Source organism: Gymnogyps californianus, chromosome 10 (genome assembly GCF_018139145.2).
Source record: "Gymnogyps californianus isolate 813 chromosome 10, ASM1813914v2, whole genome shotgun sequence".
In the NCBI taxonomy this organism is placed as follows: domain Eukaryota; kingdom Metazoa; phylum Chordata; class Aves; order Accipitriformes; family Cathartidae; genus Gymnogyps; species Gymnogyps californianus.
Genome location: NC_059480.1, coordinates 15,472,810 through 15,488,338, shown reverse-complemented (window position 1 = coordinate 15,488,338; position 15,529 = coordinate 15,472,810). Strand labels below are relative to the sequence as shown.

Below are 15,529 nucleotides of genomic sequence, written 5' to 3'. Positions count from 1 at the left end.
AACTCCCCACAGTAGTGCTGCTGTTGGAGGGGGGAGCGTGAGAAAGGATTTGGCTAGCCTGACTGCTGGTATAGGGGAGAGCCAGGAATGCCTGCTGCTTGCACAACCACCTGTAGCACTGGTGGCTTCTGTAGGAAGCCAGTAAGATGGGGGAATGACAGCAACTACATCAGAATTCAGCCGTCTGAATCTACCAGCAGCATCTACCAGATGAGTAGTCTTCAGTGTTTCACCTGCTGAAAGGCCTTTGTACAAGGAGAGAACTGCCTGCCAAGAGAACAGCAAGCCCTTCCTCTCTTCGTTAGGTGGCCTGGCAGGTTAGGCCTGTAGGGTGCTTTGTGGACTGTGCTGTCTTAAGCACAAGTCAATTTTTTTTGCATGACTAAAAGTTAGTATTTCTTCAAGGATTCCATATTTAAACCAATGCATTTATTGTCAAACATAATACAGCCAGTGTTGATACAGATTAACATCTTTTTAGTCAGCTTTTGTCTAAGCTTCCAAAATGTCCTGCTGAAAGCCAATGGCTGTTTAAACTTTCACTTAAGGTGGTGGTGGTTGGAGATCAAAGTGCAGGAAAAACCAGTGTGTTAGAAATGATCGCCCAAGCCCGCATATTCCCTCGAGGGTCTGGGGAGATGATGACACGTTCCCCTGTTAAGGTAAGAAACATGATAATCTCTGAATCGGCATTTGCCGTGTTGTTCTCCCTCTGATTATGCCATTAATTGAAGTATACGTGAACATTTGGTTATAAAATGGTGTCTAAGCAAGTGAGTTTTTGCAGTCAATGACAAAACTTCTGCAGGCCTGTATATGATTCATATATACTATCAGAGTAGTAGTAGTTCCTACTATAAGTAGTCCTGTGCTAAACAAGCATTGCATATAGTTGCATGTCTGCAGTGGGAAGTGTACATATGCTATGTACTTCTCATGTTTCTCTGTGTTAGATTTACCATACTTTCTCATACAAGGCTTTTACCATTTAGGTAACTCTTAGTGAAGGTCCGCACCATGTGGCTTTATTCAAAGACAGCTCTCGGGAGTTTGATCTGACGAAGGAAGAGGATGTAAGTGTAAAGAAGTGACTGGAAGTTAATGTGACTTTTATTAATTCTCTGAAAAATTTTGTGTCTTTGAGCTGTTAGCCCCTGTTTAATTAAAGTGAAGTATGTTTAGTGGGGCAAGGCATTATATTAGTTATTAAATTATCTTCTTCATGTGGTTTTTGGCTGGCACTGAAGTAGTTAAAATGTAGGAGGAGCTCTTGTGCCACGGCATTTTTTGGAGTATGCTGGGGTGTGCAGGTAATCTGTCATTATGTCGCGCCCTATTTACCAGACTTAGTTATTCAACATGCGTTTGAGATAGTATTTATAAACAGAGATCTTAATTCCTAAGTAAATGTTTTTACTTATGTTGGTGATTTTTCTTCTGTCACGATTATAAGGAGTTTTGTATTTGATATTTTACTTTTTCTCAAAACAGCTTGCAGCTTTGAGAAATGAAATAGAAATCAGAATGAGAAATAGTGTGAAGGAAGGGTGCACTGTTAGCACTGAGGTAAGACTTGTCAAATATTTAGTGGCAAATAGCTGTACATGTGTATCTTTCATAAATATTCTTCAAATAGGAGACTGGTGAATCCAGTTTGTGTATACTTAATATTTTGCACTATACAAAGTGTATTTGGACTGTTAAAATCAGTTTTATATCACAATTACATGCATATAAAATTGGACTTCCTGTTTAAAATTACAGGTTGTTGCTGGTTTAAAGTGTGTGTAAATATGTGCTTATATGATTTTATATATGTGTGTTTGTGTATGTAATTACATACAAAGTAGATGTGTGTATAAACCTTTAATTTTAATTTTACTTCACAGACCATCTCCTTAAGTGTGAAAGGTCCTGGTTTGCAGAGAATGGTATTGGTTGATTTACCCGGAGTCATTAGTGTAAGTATGCAATAATTTAAAAAAAAAAAATCTTTAAGACATGTAAGTGAGGTAGTGTTATTGGTGAGAACATTAGCTGTTGTTTTTCTTTTTTACATCTTTCTGTTTTCTTTTTTTCTTTAAATATATACCTCCATATATATATATTAAAGACTGTGACATCAGGTATGGCTCCAGATACGAAGGAAACTATCTTTAGCATCAGCAAGGCCTACATGCAGAATCCTAATGCCATCATCCTTTGTATTCAAGGTAATAAGAGTCTAGATGGTTATCCGACTGGCAGGATTTTTTTATTTTTTAATTGTGATTCTTATGTTACTCTGGGGACTCTCCTGTTGTTTGTTTGGGTTTTTTTTTTTCCATTTGTGGTAATTTGTATAGTGTACAAAACAGCATGCTGTGGAATGCCTATTTATAAATTAAGGCACCTTTGGTATCAGTGGCAAAAAGCAACTTTTTGATAAGAGCTTTTTGTCATTAAAAAAAATGGTGGTGATAAAATTCAAGATTTCTTCAAAAGTGTTTTTGGAGGCAACAAACAATAATAGAGTTTAATATTTTGAGCAAGCTGGTACTTGTTCAAAACTTAAACAACTACAACAAACTAATTTTTTTAATGCAAATTTTCACTGTGTGAATGTAAGTGTAATTTTACTGTTTTTTAAGTTGTAACATAAAACTTATTTGGTGGCTACTATATCTTCAGTACTGCATGTTAGGTTACATAGTCCCTAAAGTATAACTTTGGTTTTGTTTATTTTAGATGGATCAGTGGATGCAGAACGCAGTATTGTCACCGACTTAGTCAGCCAAATGGATCCCCAAGGAAAAAGGACAATTTTTGTGTTGACTAAAGTTGATCTTGCTGAGAAAAACGTGGCTAGCCCAAGCAGGGTGAGTCGAACCTATTTTTCTCATATTGTGATGGCTAAACTCACACATAGAAAAAATACTTGAGGTGCTGTCAGAAATATTGGACCTACCTGTTCTAGATGGTTTTGAGTGCTTATTTCTGTATTCCATATGATTTTTTGGGGTGGCTGTTGTTTTAATCTCTCTCAGGCTTTGCTTTTAGTGATCAGCTACATGACTTCAGTCACAGCTTGGCTACAGCTTGCTGTAATACTGGCTGCTTTTATGCAGGTGACCTGAGCAAGTTCCATTTCCTGAGAAGGCTTTAGGGTATTCTGGGATAGGCTTTTTCACTTTATTTTGTGTTTTGCTATGTTATGCCTAATTTGTTTTATGCCTTTATCTTTTTTTTTTTTTCCTTTTAAATACCAGTAGAACTCATAGTCCCATGACAAACTGCTTCTTACAGTAGTCTATGCATAGATACAACTAGATCTAGCTTTAAAACTGCACTGAAGGAAAGAATGTCTCTGTGCAAAGTTAACCACTTTTTTTTTTTTTAATCCTTTATTTTCATAGATCCAGCAAATAATTGAAGGCAAACTCTTCCCAATGAAAGCTTTGGGTTATTTTGCAGTTGTTACTGGAAAAGGTAGAGAGAGCTCTGGCTCTGCTTATTTTCTCCTTGATAGCAGAGAAGACTGTCTAAATGGAACTGTTGCAGCACTCTTTTTCTTTCTCCAGGAAACAGCAGTGAAAGCATTGAATCTATTAAAGAATATGAAGAGGAATTTTTTCAAAATTCAAAGCTGTTAAAGTATGTTGCTATTCATTCCTTTTACTAAAATGAGCCTGTGTTGGTAAATGCTAGCATCAGTTTTTCTTGTTGAACTTAAAAAAGGGATTGCAGTGTGGAAACACTATTTGAGATTTAATCTGCTTAAATTAAGTATCTTGTTGAGGTGACCAAGTTAGCCTGGTTTCCTAATGCTTGCTGTAAGTCAATGGAGAGAGACAGGCATCTTCAAGCAGCAGTTGGTTCCACTGCAGTTCTGAGCCTCTCTTCAGAGGTTTGTGTCTCTCCATTGGCTCTAGAAGAACTAAGTTCCCAGCCTATGTCTAGGCACTTGATACAGCTGGGAGAAGTGAATCCAGCCCAAATATGAGTTGTAGTGCCTCTAAATATCAGTTGTCTTGGTGTGACAACAATGGTGTATTCAAAGGGTTAGCTTGTGTGTTCTGGAAGTTCATTGAGCAGAGTTTTGATTTCACAGGCTTGTATTTCTCGGGCAAGTAAGCTGCATGGTCTTTGGGACTGCAATACCTGCACTGCAACCTCTAGAATAAAAATTTATTGGGGGGGGGGGGTTGGTGGGTTTCCCCCCAGCCCTTGCTTTGGTGATTATCTGCATTGAATATTTTGGAGGAGACTGGAACTGGGGTTGGGTGCATGTTGACATGTTATTCTCTGCTATAAAAAGCAGAGCTTTATTCTTGTGAGGAGAAAATGGGGACCAGAAGGCATGGGTATGCATAGAAGAATTTCCTCTAGCTGTCTGTCTTTACAGGACATGTATGCTGAAGGCGCACCAGGTAACAACAAAGAACTTAAGTCTTGCTGTGTCAGATTGCTTTTGGAAAATGGTGAGAGAGTCTGTGGAGCAGCAAGCAGATGCTTTTAAAGGTAAACATCTTTTCAAAAACCAAGTGAAATAGCAACTTGTTAAAGTTAGTTCTTCCACATACATATAATACTGTGTTGCCAGCATGCGTGGGTAATTGTGTTTTACGTGTTTTATATGATCACCATTTCTCATGAATTGGTAATTGCCCCAGTTAATCTTTACAAAAACACATTAAAAAAAAAAATCATAGTATGAAGGACCCACTTGCTCTAAAAGCTAAAGGAGTAAATAAGTATGAAGAAAAAAATTCAGGGTTTTTTTGTGGGCAAAACACAGTTCTTCCACTGGCTTCAGATGTTGTTTAAAATGGCTTCCTATATAAAGATACCAGGGCAGGACTGACTTGTACAGAGCTGGAAGTTGAATGGCTGTCTTTCCACTACATTTTTTCAATGCATGAATCCTGCAATTTGCAGACAGAAGTATCTGAGCTTAGACAGCAAAAAACTTTGCTCATTTGCAGAGGCACTTAAAGTTCTTGGTTTGTCATAAGCAAGATTTGTGGCAATTTTAGGAGCTGCTAAACTTTTAACATAGTCATGAAGTGCATATAGAAAATTAAAAAAATTAAAGCGTTCTTTCTGATTTTTGCAGCCACACGTTTCAATCTTGAGACTGAATGGAAGAACAATTACCCCCGGTTGCGAGAGCTTGACAGGGTAAATTACACAACTGCTTTAATTTGTGTGCTACAAAGTGTTGAAGATTATGGATTAAAATTTGTGCCACTTAATCTCATTTGTAAAGGTTTCTTAAAGTTAACATGAAGTACTGACACTTTAAAACATGAGAACAGTGTAAATTATTCTAGGGGAAGGAAATACTGAGCTGTCTGTTTTATGAAATAGTGTGCTTCAAAATTGTGATACTTCAACGCTTAACAAGTCCTTCGCTCTTCTAGTATACAGTTAACTGACCTAACTTGCCCACAGGAATATGTCAGTGTTTCTTTGTGATCATGACAGAGCTGGCAAAGAGAAGTTACATTTCCTGGTCTTTCAGACAGAGTAAGAAAACAATTATGATCCCATTCTCTAATTCTTTTATAGAGATCCTGAATATTTAAATGCCATGCCTGGCCAGAGGCATGCAAGAGATGGGTGGGAAGATGTATGGTAAACCAGGGTAGCTTATGGCAAGCACATACATTGTCCAGAACATGACCAGAAGGTATTGTTTTAGGCTTAAAGGCCGTAAGAAAAAGGTTTGGGTTTTTTACTTTTTGTATGGAAACATGCTCAAACTATACTTGAAATCTTATTATTTCATATTTTTCCTTTTGCATAGAATGAACTGTTTGAAAAAGCAAAGAATGAGATTCTTGATGAAGTCATAAGTTTGACTCAGGTCACACCAAAGCACTGGTATGGTAATTTTTTCTTGTTTCCTTTTTTTTATTAACTAGCAGAAGTTTGCCTTTAGAATATAAAGAAGTTTAGTAACAAAATTCTCAAATATAAATAAGGAACTGTTTTTCCTAGGACTATTATTATGTCCTTTGTCCCTGTGGAAGTAGTCTATGTTTGTTTATTATTCTGAATCAGCAAATACTTGTATAATCCCTCAACAAAAATTGCATGATGTCAGTTTGTGTGTTGTTCTGTTTTTATACAGTATAATGAACAATAGATATTCCTCAACAATTAAAAGGAACAGTCATAATAAAGATGTTTTCAGATGTTCATTTGAAGTACAAATCAGTAATTCCTCTTAACTTGATGTTTGGGGCTTATCATTGTGCATATCAAAAATAATATATGTGACCTTGGAAAAAAGAAGTTTTGTATGTCTGTGAATCAGAGATTCGGAAGTTGAGAGATTATGTAATTCCTGGCTGTAAAAAGAGCTGATCTGGATGTTTGAGAATTTCATCCCACATTTGGATGTCCTTGGTAGCCTCAACCAAGTAGCACCATACTATGCTGCACTACTTCTTTGTAAGGCGGGCATAGGTCTGAGAGAGAGAGCGAGCTTAGCCTAAGTATTTTAACAGTGTAGCATCACTGCATAGTAAAGCCACTGTAGATGCAGACTGAGAGGAGAATAGCCAATGTAAAGGATTACTTTGACAGCCTGTACCACAACTGAGAACCACAAAAAAAAAAAAAAAAAAAAAAAGATTAATGCCTTTGCCTTCAGCAACCTGAATTCAGCTGTTACTTGGTCATAGATTAAAGACCAAGATAAAATGTCTGACTCTTAATGACATTAGAATAATTCTGGGCATGTGGATGTGTTCAGAGAAAGTGTTGTAGGCAGTGTATTAGTCTGAAGTTTTGTTCTAGTCCAAATGTAATGCAGGTTTGCCATTTTGGTGTTTGCTGCTGTTCGCTGTGTAATGCTGAAGTACCCTGGCCCATGTCTAGTCTGCTTCATCTTATGTTGTGGATCGGGTGGGTGTGTAACATGAATGTTTCTGTGCATTTCTTTTGAAAGTTAAAATGTAGTGGTGATTCTAGTTTTATAACACTTAATGAGCTATAAAGTAGAACTGGAAACCTAAGTCATGAAAAAATGCTTCTGTTAGCCATTATATGCAGCCTAAAAACAGCAGTGCATTTGATGAATGCAAATGGTTCTATCCTGTTAAAATTTCCATTCCTTCCAATTAAGTTTGATTGGATGAAGCAAAGCAAAAGTGTATTTTTATTGACATGTCAGTAAAGAAGGAATGAGATTGCATTTGTTCTTAATCGGAGGACTGCCCTTCTCCTACCGTGCATTTGTAAGTGGTAAAATCCATAACAGACGGTTTCCAGCACACCCTGTAAGTGAAATTAATTTGCCACGTCCCCAATTCTTTTAATGGTGATCAAGAATGATCAATAATTGATCTTTGTTTGAACACTATCCAAATCATCCTATTTTGAACAAAGCTTTTTAATGAAAACATTTTTTTACTGGTGTCAATATTAATTTTTATTTATAGTGAATTCTTTCAACATTTAAATGCTTGAGTTCCTTTTAATTTTGTATAAGTACTTTTACTACCCTAAATATGCCAAAGATCTGTTCCAACAGTAGAAAAACTAGTGGCTTTGATCCCCATTTATACTAGTATGTCAGAAGGACAGCTTCAAAGTTTTTTAAATCTCAAAGTAAGGATGCTTTAAACACAAAAGAGAAATTTTCAATTATACAGTTGTTGAAACGGGGGGAGGAGTGATATTTGAGAAGTTCTTCAGTCTGTCCACAGACAGCCCAGTTAGAGTAGGGGCATTATCAGCGATGAGGCTTGTGTCCTGACCTTCAGCCTATTTGGAAGAAGAGGGCTTGAGTGAATCTGATAGTCTTGTACCACCAAAAAAAGGCAGTTTTTATTCTTCGGCTCTTAGCTCTCATCATTCTACCAAATCTGGCATTCAAGTGACCTATTGGTAAGCTGATTTAGCGTGCTGAGCTAGCATAAAATTAACCTGCAAGAAACCCACAACCTGTACTGGAGACTGCGACAGGAGCAGAAGGAGCATGACTGTCTCTGTGGGTACTAGCTGCATGTGACACTGCAGCTGCAGTGAGACAACTCAGCTGAGCCAAAGTTTCCTGTGTAAGTTTATTGTAAGTTAAAAAGGTTAAAGTTAGGTTGTTTCTATTGTTACTTCTTGAAATGCATCATAAATAGGAAAGTGGTGCTTAGTTTTATAGTGACGTGAAGCACGTTTGTAAATGAATGTCAGTATACATTTTGGTAAAAGGTTGGACTTCTCAACTTGCTTCATTGTTTATCAAATCTGGGAACAATCAGTGAAAATCCCAGATGGAAAACTACGGCATGTTCCAACAAACAAATCGGAATACTACAGAAACAAAACCCACATGCTTTTTTGGGAGTGTGGACTTTTTAGTCAAAGAATGCTTTACAGTCTCCCCCCTTGTCGTTCCCCCACCTGCCATGCATATGCACACACAGCTCTGCATGGTTATACTGGTATAATTAAAGGCTGCAAGGAACTGTTGTGCAGTGCAGTGGCAGCCAGAAGAGTCGTAGAGGCCAACTTCTGAAGCTGTCTTTGCTGCTGAAAACGTCGTGCGTTTGTGTCCTTAGTTCCAAGCAGATTTTGGTTGAAGTTGTGTCCTGATGTTAAGGACTATTTCCTGTGTTCTGTAGTCTTGTTTTCTCAGTGTTTCTAACAAATTGAATGCATACTTGTTAGATGCTTTTGTATTGGAAGCCATCATATGTGTTACAACTTCCATTTTAGGGAGGAGATTCTTCAGAAAACTTTGTGGGAAAGGGTATCTACTCATGTGATTGAGAATATATACCTTCCGGCAGCACAGACTACGAACTCAGGGACATTTAACACCACTGTGGACATCAAACTGAAGCAGTGGACTGACAAGCAACTGCCTAATAAAGCAGTAGAGGTGAGAATTGAGTTATTTAAAAAATTAAAAAAAAAAAAATCTGTGCAAAGCCTGTTGAAATGAAAGCACAGCTCCAGAGAAGTACGGTGATGGTTTGAAGGGCTGATTTCAGTTTTTCTAACCAGCTTACATGTCAGAAAAAGCTAGCAAGATCTTGATGTTGAGAAGCATATACAGCAGGAACATTGTATTTTGCTTTTCAGGTGAATTTTCCCTATTAAAGACCAAAAACCCCTTCCTTTTAAAAGGTTAAACAAACCCTTCAAGCTAGGTATATTCACATTTAATAGATTTATGCAAGTTTAACAGAATTCCACTTGCTACAACATAGCAAAGCAAAGTTTAGTGTTGACTTTATTAGTAATGGATAAGGCAGCAAAGGAAAAGTCAATGACTTACTCTTATGCTTGTACATTGTTTTCAGAAAGTATGCAAATTTTTATAATTGCAAGAATTGTCATAAATGTTCCTTTACCAGCTGGTGTATGGTATAATGGTCCATTTCAGTAGGCGTTGTTTGCTAACTTTCTAGGTGGCATGGGAGACTTTGCAAGAAGAATTTTCCCGTTTCATGACAGAACAAAAAGGAACAGAGCATGATGATATCTTTGATAAACTGAAACAAGCTGTCAAAGAAGAAAGTATTAAACGACATAAATGGAATGAGAGAGCAGAGGATAGCCTGGTATAATGTAGTGGGGTTTTTTGCATTGTTGACTAAATGCTGTTGAAATCTTTTTACTAAAGTTGCATATTCAGTATTTTTGCATTCTTTTAATGTAATCATAAAATGATAGGGAGATGTGTCCGTCTCCTTTTCTGTATAATGTTTTAATTCAGTGTTTCTCAATTCATTTTATTATTACCTTTTGTTAATTATTGCCCTAAATAACATCTAATAAAGTTGTTTTGGTTGGTTCAGGAAAAAGTCCTCCATAATCCACTGGCTGCCCAAGGACAGCCTTGTGAAAATTGTTTACTGTCAGCACATTTGATCTGTTAAGTATAGCCACATAAAATAATAGCATTTCATTACCATCTTTATAGATTCTGTAATCTGGAGGGATTTCATATTGTTTACTGTATTTTTTACATTATTTATGCTAGGCTATAGAAGAGAGTCAAATTAAAGGCACAAGAAAATATTTTTGGCAGTGCTTTGAAAAGGTGCCTTTTGAATAAATCCTGTGTGCCCAATACATGCTGTTTTTATAGACATCAAAAAATAAAGTGAATGTCAGAAATCTTTTTTTACTAAATCCTGAGTAGATGATTTATCGTATGCTAAAACGATGTTCTGTATTGCAGCGAGTGATCCAGCACAATGCCTTAGAAGATCGGTCAATATCTGATAAACAGCAGTGGGATGCAGCTATTCATTTTATGGAAGAGACACTCCAAAGTCGTCTCAAAGACAGTGAGTTACGTGATGTATTACACTCTTGTGTGGTTTTTAATCTGGGCCAATTTCCGGATCTAGTTCACTTCACTGCACTGCAAGCTTTTGTATCAGCACAACTGAGATAGTGGTGGCAGTTTAAAGTGGTACCAATGCTGATAGAAATGTTTAGCAAAATACAGCCTCAAAAGCTAGTGCTCTTGCTCTTGTGATGAGGCAACTGAAAGATAAGTAATAGAGATCTGTAGAGTCAAAAAATTGTACAAACACATGTGGAAGGATAGGATAAATTCAGGGAAAGTAGTTGGTCCATTTATGGTTATCAAGCATAATTAATTTTGATGCAAGTTGCAACAAGGTAAGATGTTTTAAACACATGACTTGGAACCTGGAGGGCTGTCTCAGTGGAGGGGTGTTATGTTTTTTATATACTTCCTTGAAGTTTCTACCGGTTGGCAGTGATTTTTAAATTTTAGTAAAAGACATCAACAGTTGCTTTAAGTAAAAGACATCTGACTTGACTCAGTGTGGCACATCTTGAGTTCTTAGGCATAAAATGTCCATTCTTGATCTTGTACCTAATTTTAGAACTATAAATTTGGCTGGTTACTTATATTTTGAGTGATACTTAATATCATGCTTCCTTTTTTAGCTGAATCTGTTATTGAAGATATGGTGGGTCCAGACTGGAAAAAAAGATGGTTATACTGGATAGGCCGCACCAAAGAACAGGTAAAAGGAAAAAAAAAATATAAAGAATTTGTATTTCACTACCTTTAGAAAACTTTGATTATTACTCAGTAAATTTTCAAAAATACCAACTCTCTTCACACTTTAGATGATCACAAAAAAAAAAATTACTTTTAAATACTTTACAATTACTTTTACTATTCATTGTTTTAAATATTACACCACAGAGAATTCCATATACTTTTTTCATATCGCAGATACATAGTGGTTTGTAAACTGTTTTCCATTCTGCAGCTGAATTACATCTTTACTATTATGCCATTGACCTGAATATTAAAGTTCTTCCAGTAGAAAGAAGTTGATGAAAACAGGGTGGAAACTGGGCTATTCTCTTCTATACTTTCTAAGGATGCTTTTTAAGCAGAAGTCGTGTGCAGTTTCCTATCATGCTCCATTTGAATTTAATTAGTATGTGATAGCATTATCACTAGCATTCTAGTCACAGTTGTATCTTCTGATTGACTGTTTTCATCATAACCTCTCTTCTCATTTGCTCATAGCAATTGGAAATTTCTTTTGAATTTAAGTAGCACCTTCCATTCAATGCCCAGAGATGATGGGCTTTTTATGTTACTTTTTCTAGATATTTCTCAAACTGAATCATACTTTAAGGAAGTAAGTAGAGTTTAAAAGAATACAGTAGAAAGTAATTGTTTCAGAGAAAGGAGTTTTACAGTCTACTGTATGCAGCCAGGTATGGGAGAAAGGCAGTGACTTCAACCTATCGTACTTGAATTTAATGAACAACAACTTAAAGGTGTGAATCCGTGTAGAGTTCTTGCTAGCTATTAGGCAAAAATTACAGTTCTCATCAGTGTCACAGGTGATATGTGAATGTGAACCCCGCTAGCAGATGTTCATGGAGGGGAAAGGAGGCTAACGCCTATGATTCCCCCCCACATCCCCCTTCTCTTCTTCTTCTGCATTTCTGTGCATAATGAAAAGAAAAAAATATGAAAAATTGACAGGGAATTATCCATTTAAAAGTACTATATTTGAGATGTCACTGCAGAAATACTCTTTTGAGTCTCTTAAATGTAATAGTTAATAGTGTCAAAGGTATTTTCTGTTCTGGCTTATTAAGCAGGTAGACTGTTTATTGAGGAGGTGCTGATGATCTCTGAGTCTATAATAATTAATTCTAACTAATCATTCTTACCCTAGAATATTCGTAACGAAACAAAAAATGAACTTGAGAAATTAATCAAATGCAATGAAGAACATGCAGCTTATCTGGCAAATGATGAAGTGACGACTGTCAGAAAGAATCTTGAAGCAAGAGGAATAACAGTGGACCCATGTCTGGTAAGATGCAGAATTGTAACAAAACATATGGAAGCTCCCTGTGAACATTTGAATGTTCTTTCTAGATAGCACACAAAAGACTCCATCTAAATACTAAATTTGTCATCCAGATGTTTCCAAATGAATTACGAAATGACTAGTTGCACGCAATTCACACACTTCTGTTGGCTGTCAGACAAATGCAGTACAACTCTTTGGAATCTGTCAGTTTAGACTGAAATCAGAATCTGCTAAGCAGATTTTCTCGCCTGCATTGTGACAAGGCTTGTTTAAAATTATTGTTCAGATGTTATATAGTGGAATCAAGGCCTTTGTGAGCACGATACGATAAAAACGTATTGTGCATTCCTAAGCTTTCAGTGTGGTTGTATGTGCGGTTTGAAGTTCATAGGTACATTGAAGAGAGGGCAGTTTTGTAAAAATACTTGGAAAAAGGCAGGGTTTTTTAGAGTGCCCTGAGGGAATGTATTTTACATTTAAAAGGTCCTGGAAAATTATTTATCTCATTGCAGTGTGAGGCTCTTAACCATAATTAGACCTTTTATCTAATTAAATGTAAGATTTTAAATAAATGAGAATTCAAACATTAATAAGTAATAGATGTAGATTTTCTTTAACAGTGATTTATTTTCTGCAGTAACTTTGGCTACCTTTTCAACATTAATACAGGTACTTATTCAAGGTAGAAGAGTTACTTAAATACCTGCTGCCCCTTTCCTGTACAGCACTTACCATACCTTTTTGTAAAGGTCAGAGTAGTGATCCACATCCTCTACATGAGGAGACGGAGTGCAAATTGAGTTTCCTTTCTAGCTAAGCAACAGATTTTCTTAATTTTATTTTACAGGTTTTTTTGAAGAGTCATATCTATATACATATTTAATTTTGAAGAACTGGAACATAAATAAGCCTAATCAAGAAAAGTTACAAATATTTGTTTACATAAGACCCATTAAATATTTCTCTATGCTTTAATCTGATTTAATTGATAAATTAATGGGTACCACTCAAAAATGTATTCTCAGTGTTAATGTGAAGATTACATCATGCCAAGAGCAGAACAATTTGTCCTGTTTTGTAGTATATAATTTAAATGTATTTTGGCTGCAGACAATGTTTTTAAGCACTCAGTTATGTTACAAGCATGGAAGAGTAGATTTTTAAATTGACAATCATCTGTAATGTTTGCCAAATGTAAATAACACATTAATCATATCCCAGTTGCAGACAAATTGCTGAGAAATATTTAAACATTACGTGATAGCGATAGTGGAATTTGGAAGTTATATTTTAAAATTAAATGCAATCATTAAACTGTGCACAACAGTGAGTGTATGTATTTATTTAGTCAAATTTAAGTACTGTTTTCCTAGATTAAAGACACATGGCACCAAATTTATAGAAGATATTTCCTGAAGACTGCTTTGAACCACTGCAATCTGTGTCGAAGAGGCTTCTATTATTATCAGAGGCATTTTGTGGACTCAGAGGTAAATTGAAGAACAGCTATATACTGGTATTTTGCCTTAATATTGCCATCTCAGTTGAAAAAAAAAAAAAATTCTACAAATACTTTAAACAAGCCTAACCTTTCTGTTATATCCTTTACCTTGAGATAGCTGATGATCTTAGATACATTTTACGTGAGGCTTGTAATTGATAAAATGCCATCCTGGTGGTAATTATATAAAATGACCACTAGGTATCAGCCATGACCTAAACTTATCAACGTGTACTGAAAATACACTGTTAAAAGCAGTATTGTACAGCTATTGATATCTTGTTGGTATCCATTTCTCCCACGTTCCCATTGACACTTATTTACCTCACTGATACGAAAAATTCAGAAAACATGAAGTAAGGGGGTTTTATGGGATAAGTATGATAAATAAGTGTTTAGAGTTAATGCTTGGAACCACATGTGATCAACATTAAAAAAAAAAAGTGTGGAGCTTACAAACAGATCTTTTAAATGACTTTCCAGTTTTGTAAACCCAAGCTTCTGCAACAAATGACAGTATGCACGAAGTCACACAAAGAAAAGAATATACAGTTTTCTTACCATTATATTTTAAAACAAAAAGAAATTACTGGGAAGGTAGAGCTCCTCACTTTCTGTGGGGTTTTGTTTCTCTTTTTAATGAGAAACAATGATTCCCATGGAGCCAGAAATCTTTACTACTGTAGAAATACCTTTGCCTGTAAGAGATGAGAGAATGAGATCGTAGAGAGCTGCCTCTCTGTGACACTTAACCTCCTGTTCCTGTTACTGTCTTTTTAAGGTGTCCTTATGTGAACTTAGTGCCATCCTTGCAGGTGTAGAAACTGTCTCTTCTGTTGTGAACAAATGTAGCCCTTGGCCCAACACTGTCTTCAGAAGCATTTGTCAGGCAGGGAGTCACAACATGGAGTTCAGCTGTTGTTTTTCAATGTGTTTGCTATGAACAAGTGTGGTGTTTCAGTGAGCATTAGGTTATACTCACCAGCCTTCATATAGTTTGTGCAAATTATTTTTTCGTGATATCCCTTGGTATGGCTCTTTCTGTTCAAAATAGTAGATGTAGAGGTGATGCAGTGTATTAAATAGGGCTGACATGGTTCTTGAGAAGTATTTTTGGTGTCTTTCCTTGTTACTTACAGCAGTTATTCTGTGGGATTTTTGTGCAAGAACAGGATATATATACATGAGTTTACAGTTGCCGCTAAAGTGTCAAGAGATTCTTGTAAGTGTGGAAAGTTCACTGGACATGAGAGGTCTGACACTACAACTTCCCTCGTTTCAGCTCGAATGTAACGATATTGTCCTCTTCTGGCGAATACAGCGAATGCTGGCAATTACAGCAAACACGCTGAGGCAGCAGCTTACTAATACTGAAGGTAAGGCTCATAGTGCATTGAGGTGTTTGAAAAAAAGATTGTTTAGAAATTTTCTAGTGTTCCTCTAGCTGTGTGTTCCTTTCATGCTTAGCATGGCTGGCTGATTTTTGTGTCCTGGTTAGGTAATTAAAAGATGTAGAGTAAATAGAATTTGACATTCTATTTACATTGAAGGATTTAGTGTAAATAGAATGTCAAATAATTAAGACACTCTCCAGTTTAAAATATTTTCAGCTTACATGACGCCGTCAATATCTTTTTCCAAGCAGAAAGAATTTCAATAAATAGTGACTATATTCTTTTTTTTCTCAGGTCGATCTGGCTGTAGA

The 15,529-nt window shown here is 36.2% G+C and overlaps 1 protein-coding gene across 4 annotated transcripts in view; it reads left to right on the top strand.

Moving 5' to 3' along the window:
• OPA1 (OPA1 mitochondrial dynamin like GTPase) overlaps positions 1-15,529 on the top strand; it is a 59,063-nt gene that overhangs the window by 21,650 nt on the left and 21,884 nt on the right. For all 4 annotated transcript variants that reach the window (XM_050902211.1, XM_050902209.1, XM_050902210.1 and 1 more), the window contains 18 exons: positions 549-662; positions 993-1,073; positions 1,492-1,566; positions 1,890-1,961; positions 2,114-2,213; positions 2,728-2,858; positions 3,396-3,468; positions 3,561-3,633; positions 4,385-4,500; positions 5,096-5,160; positions 5,789-5,865; positions 8,704-8,869; positions 9,402-9,554; positions 10,178-10,286; positions 10,921-11,000; positions 12,183-12,323; positions 13,697-13,813; positions 15,107-15,200. In XM_050902211.1, the coding sequence (XP_050758168.1) occupies positions 549-662; positions 993-1,073; positions 1,492-1,566; positions 1,890-1,961; positions 2,114-2,213; positions 2,728-2,858; positions 3,396-3,468; positions 3,561-3,633; positions 4,385-4,500; positions 5,096-5,160; positions 5,789-5,865; positions 8,704-8,869; positions 9,402-9,554; positions 10,178-10,286; positions 10,921-11,000; positions 12,183-12,323; positions 13,697-13,813; positions 15,107-15,200 (1,837 nt within the window). The remainder of the gene's footprint in view (positions 1-548; positions 663-992; positions 1,074-1,491; positions 1,567-1,889; positions 1,962-2,113; positions 2,214-2,727; positions 2,859-3,395; positions 3,469-3,560; positions 3,634-4,384; positions 4,501-5,095; positions 5,161-5,788; positions 5,866-8,703; positions 8,870-9,401; positions 9,555-10,177; positions 10,287-10,920; positions 11,001-12,182; positions 12,324-13,696; positions 13,814-15,106; positions 15,201-15,529) is intronic.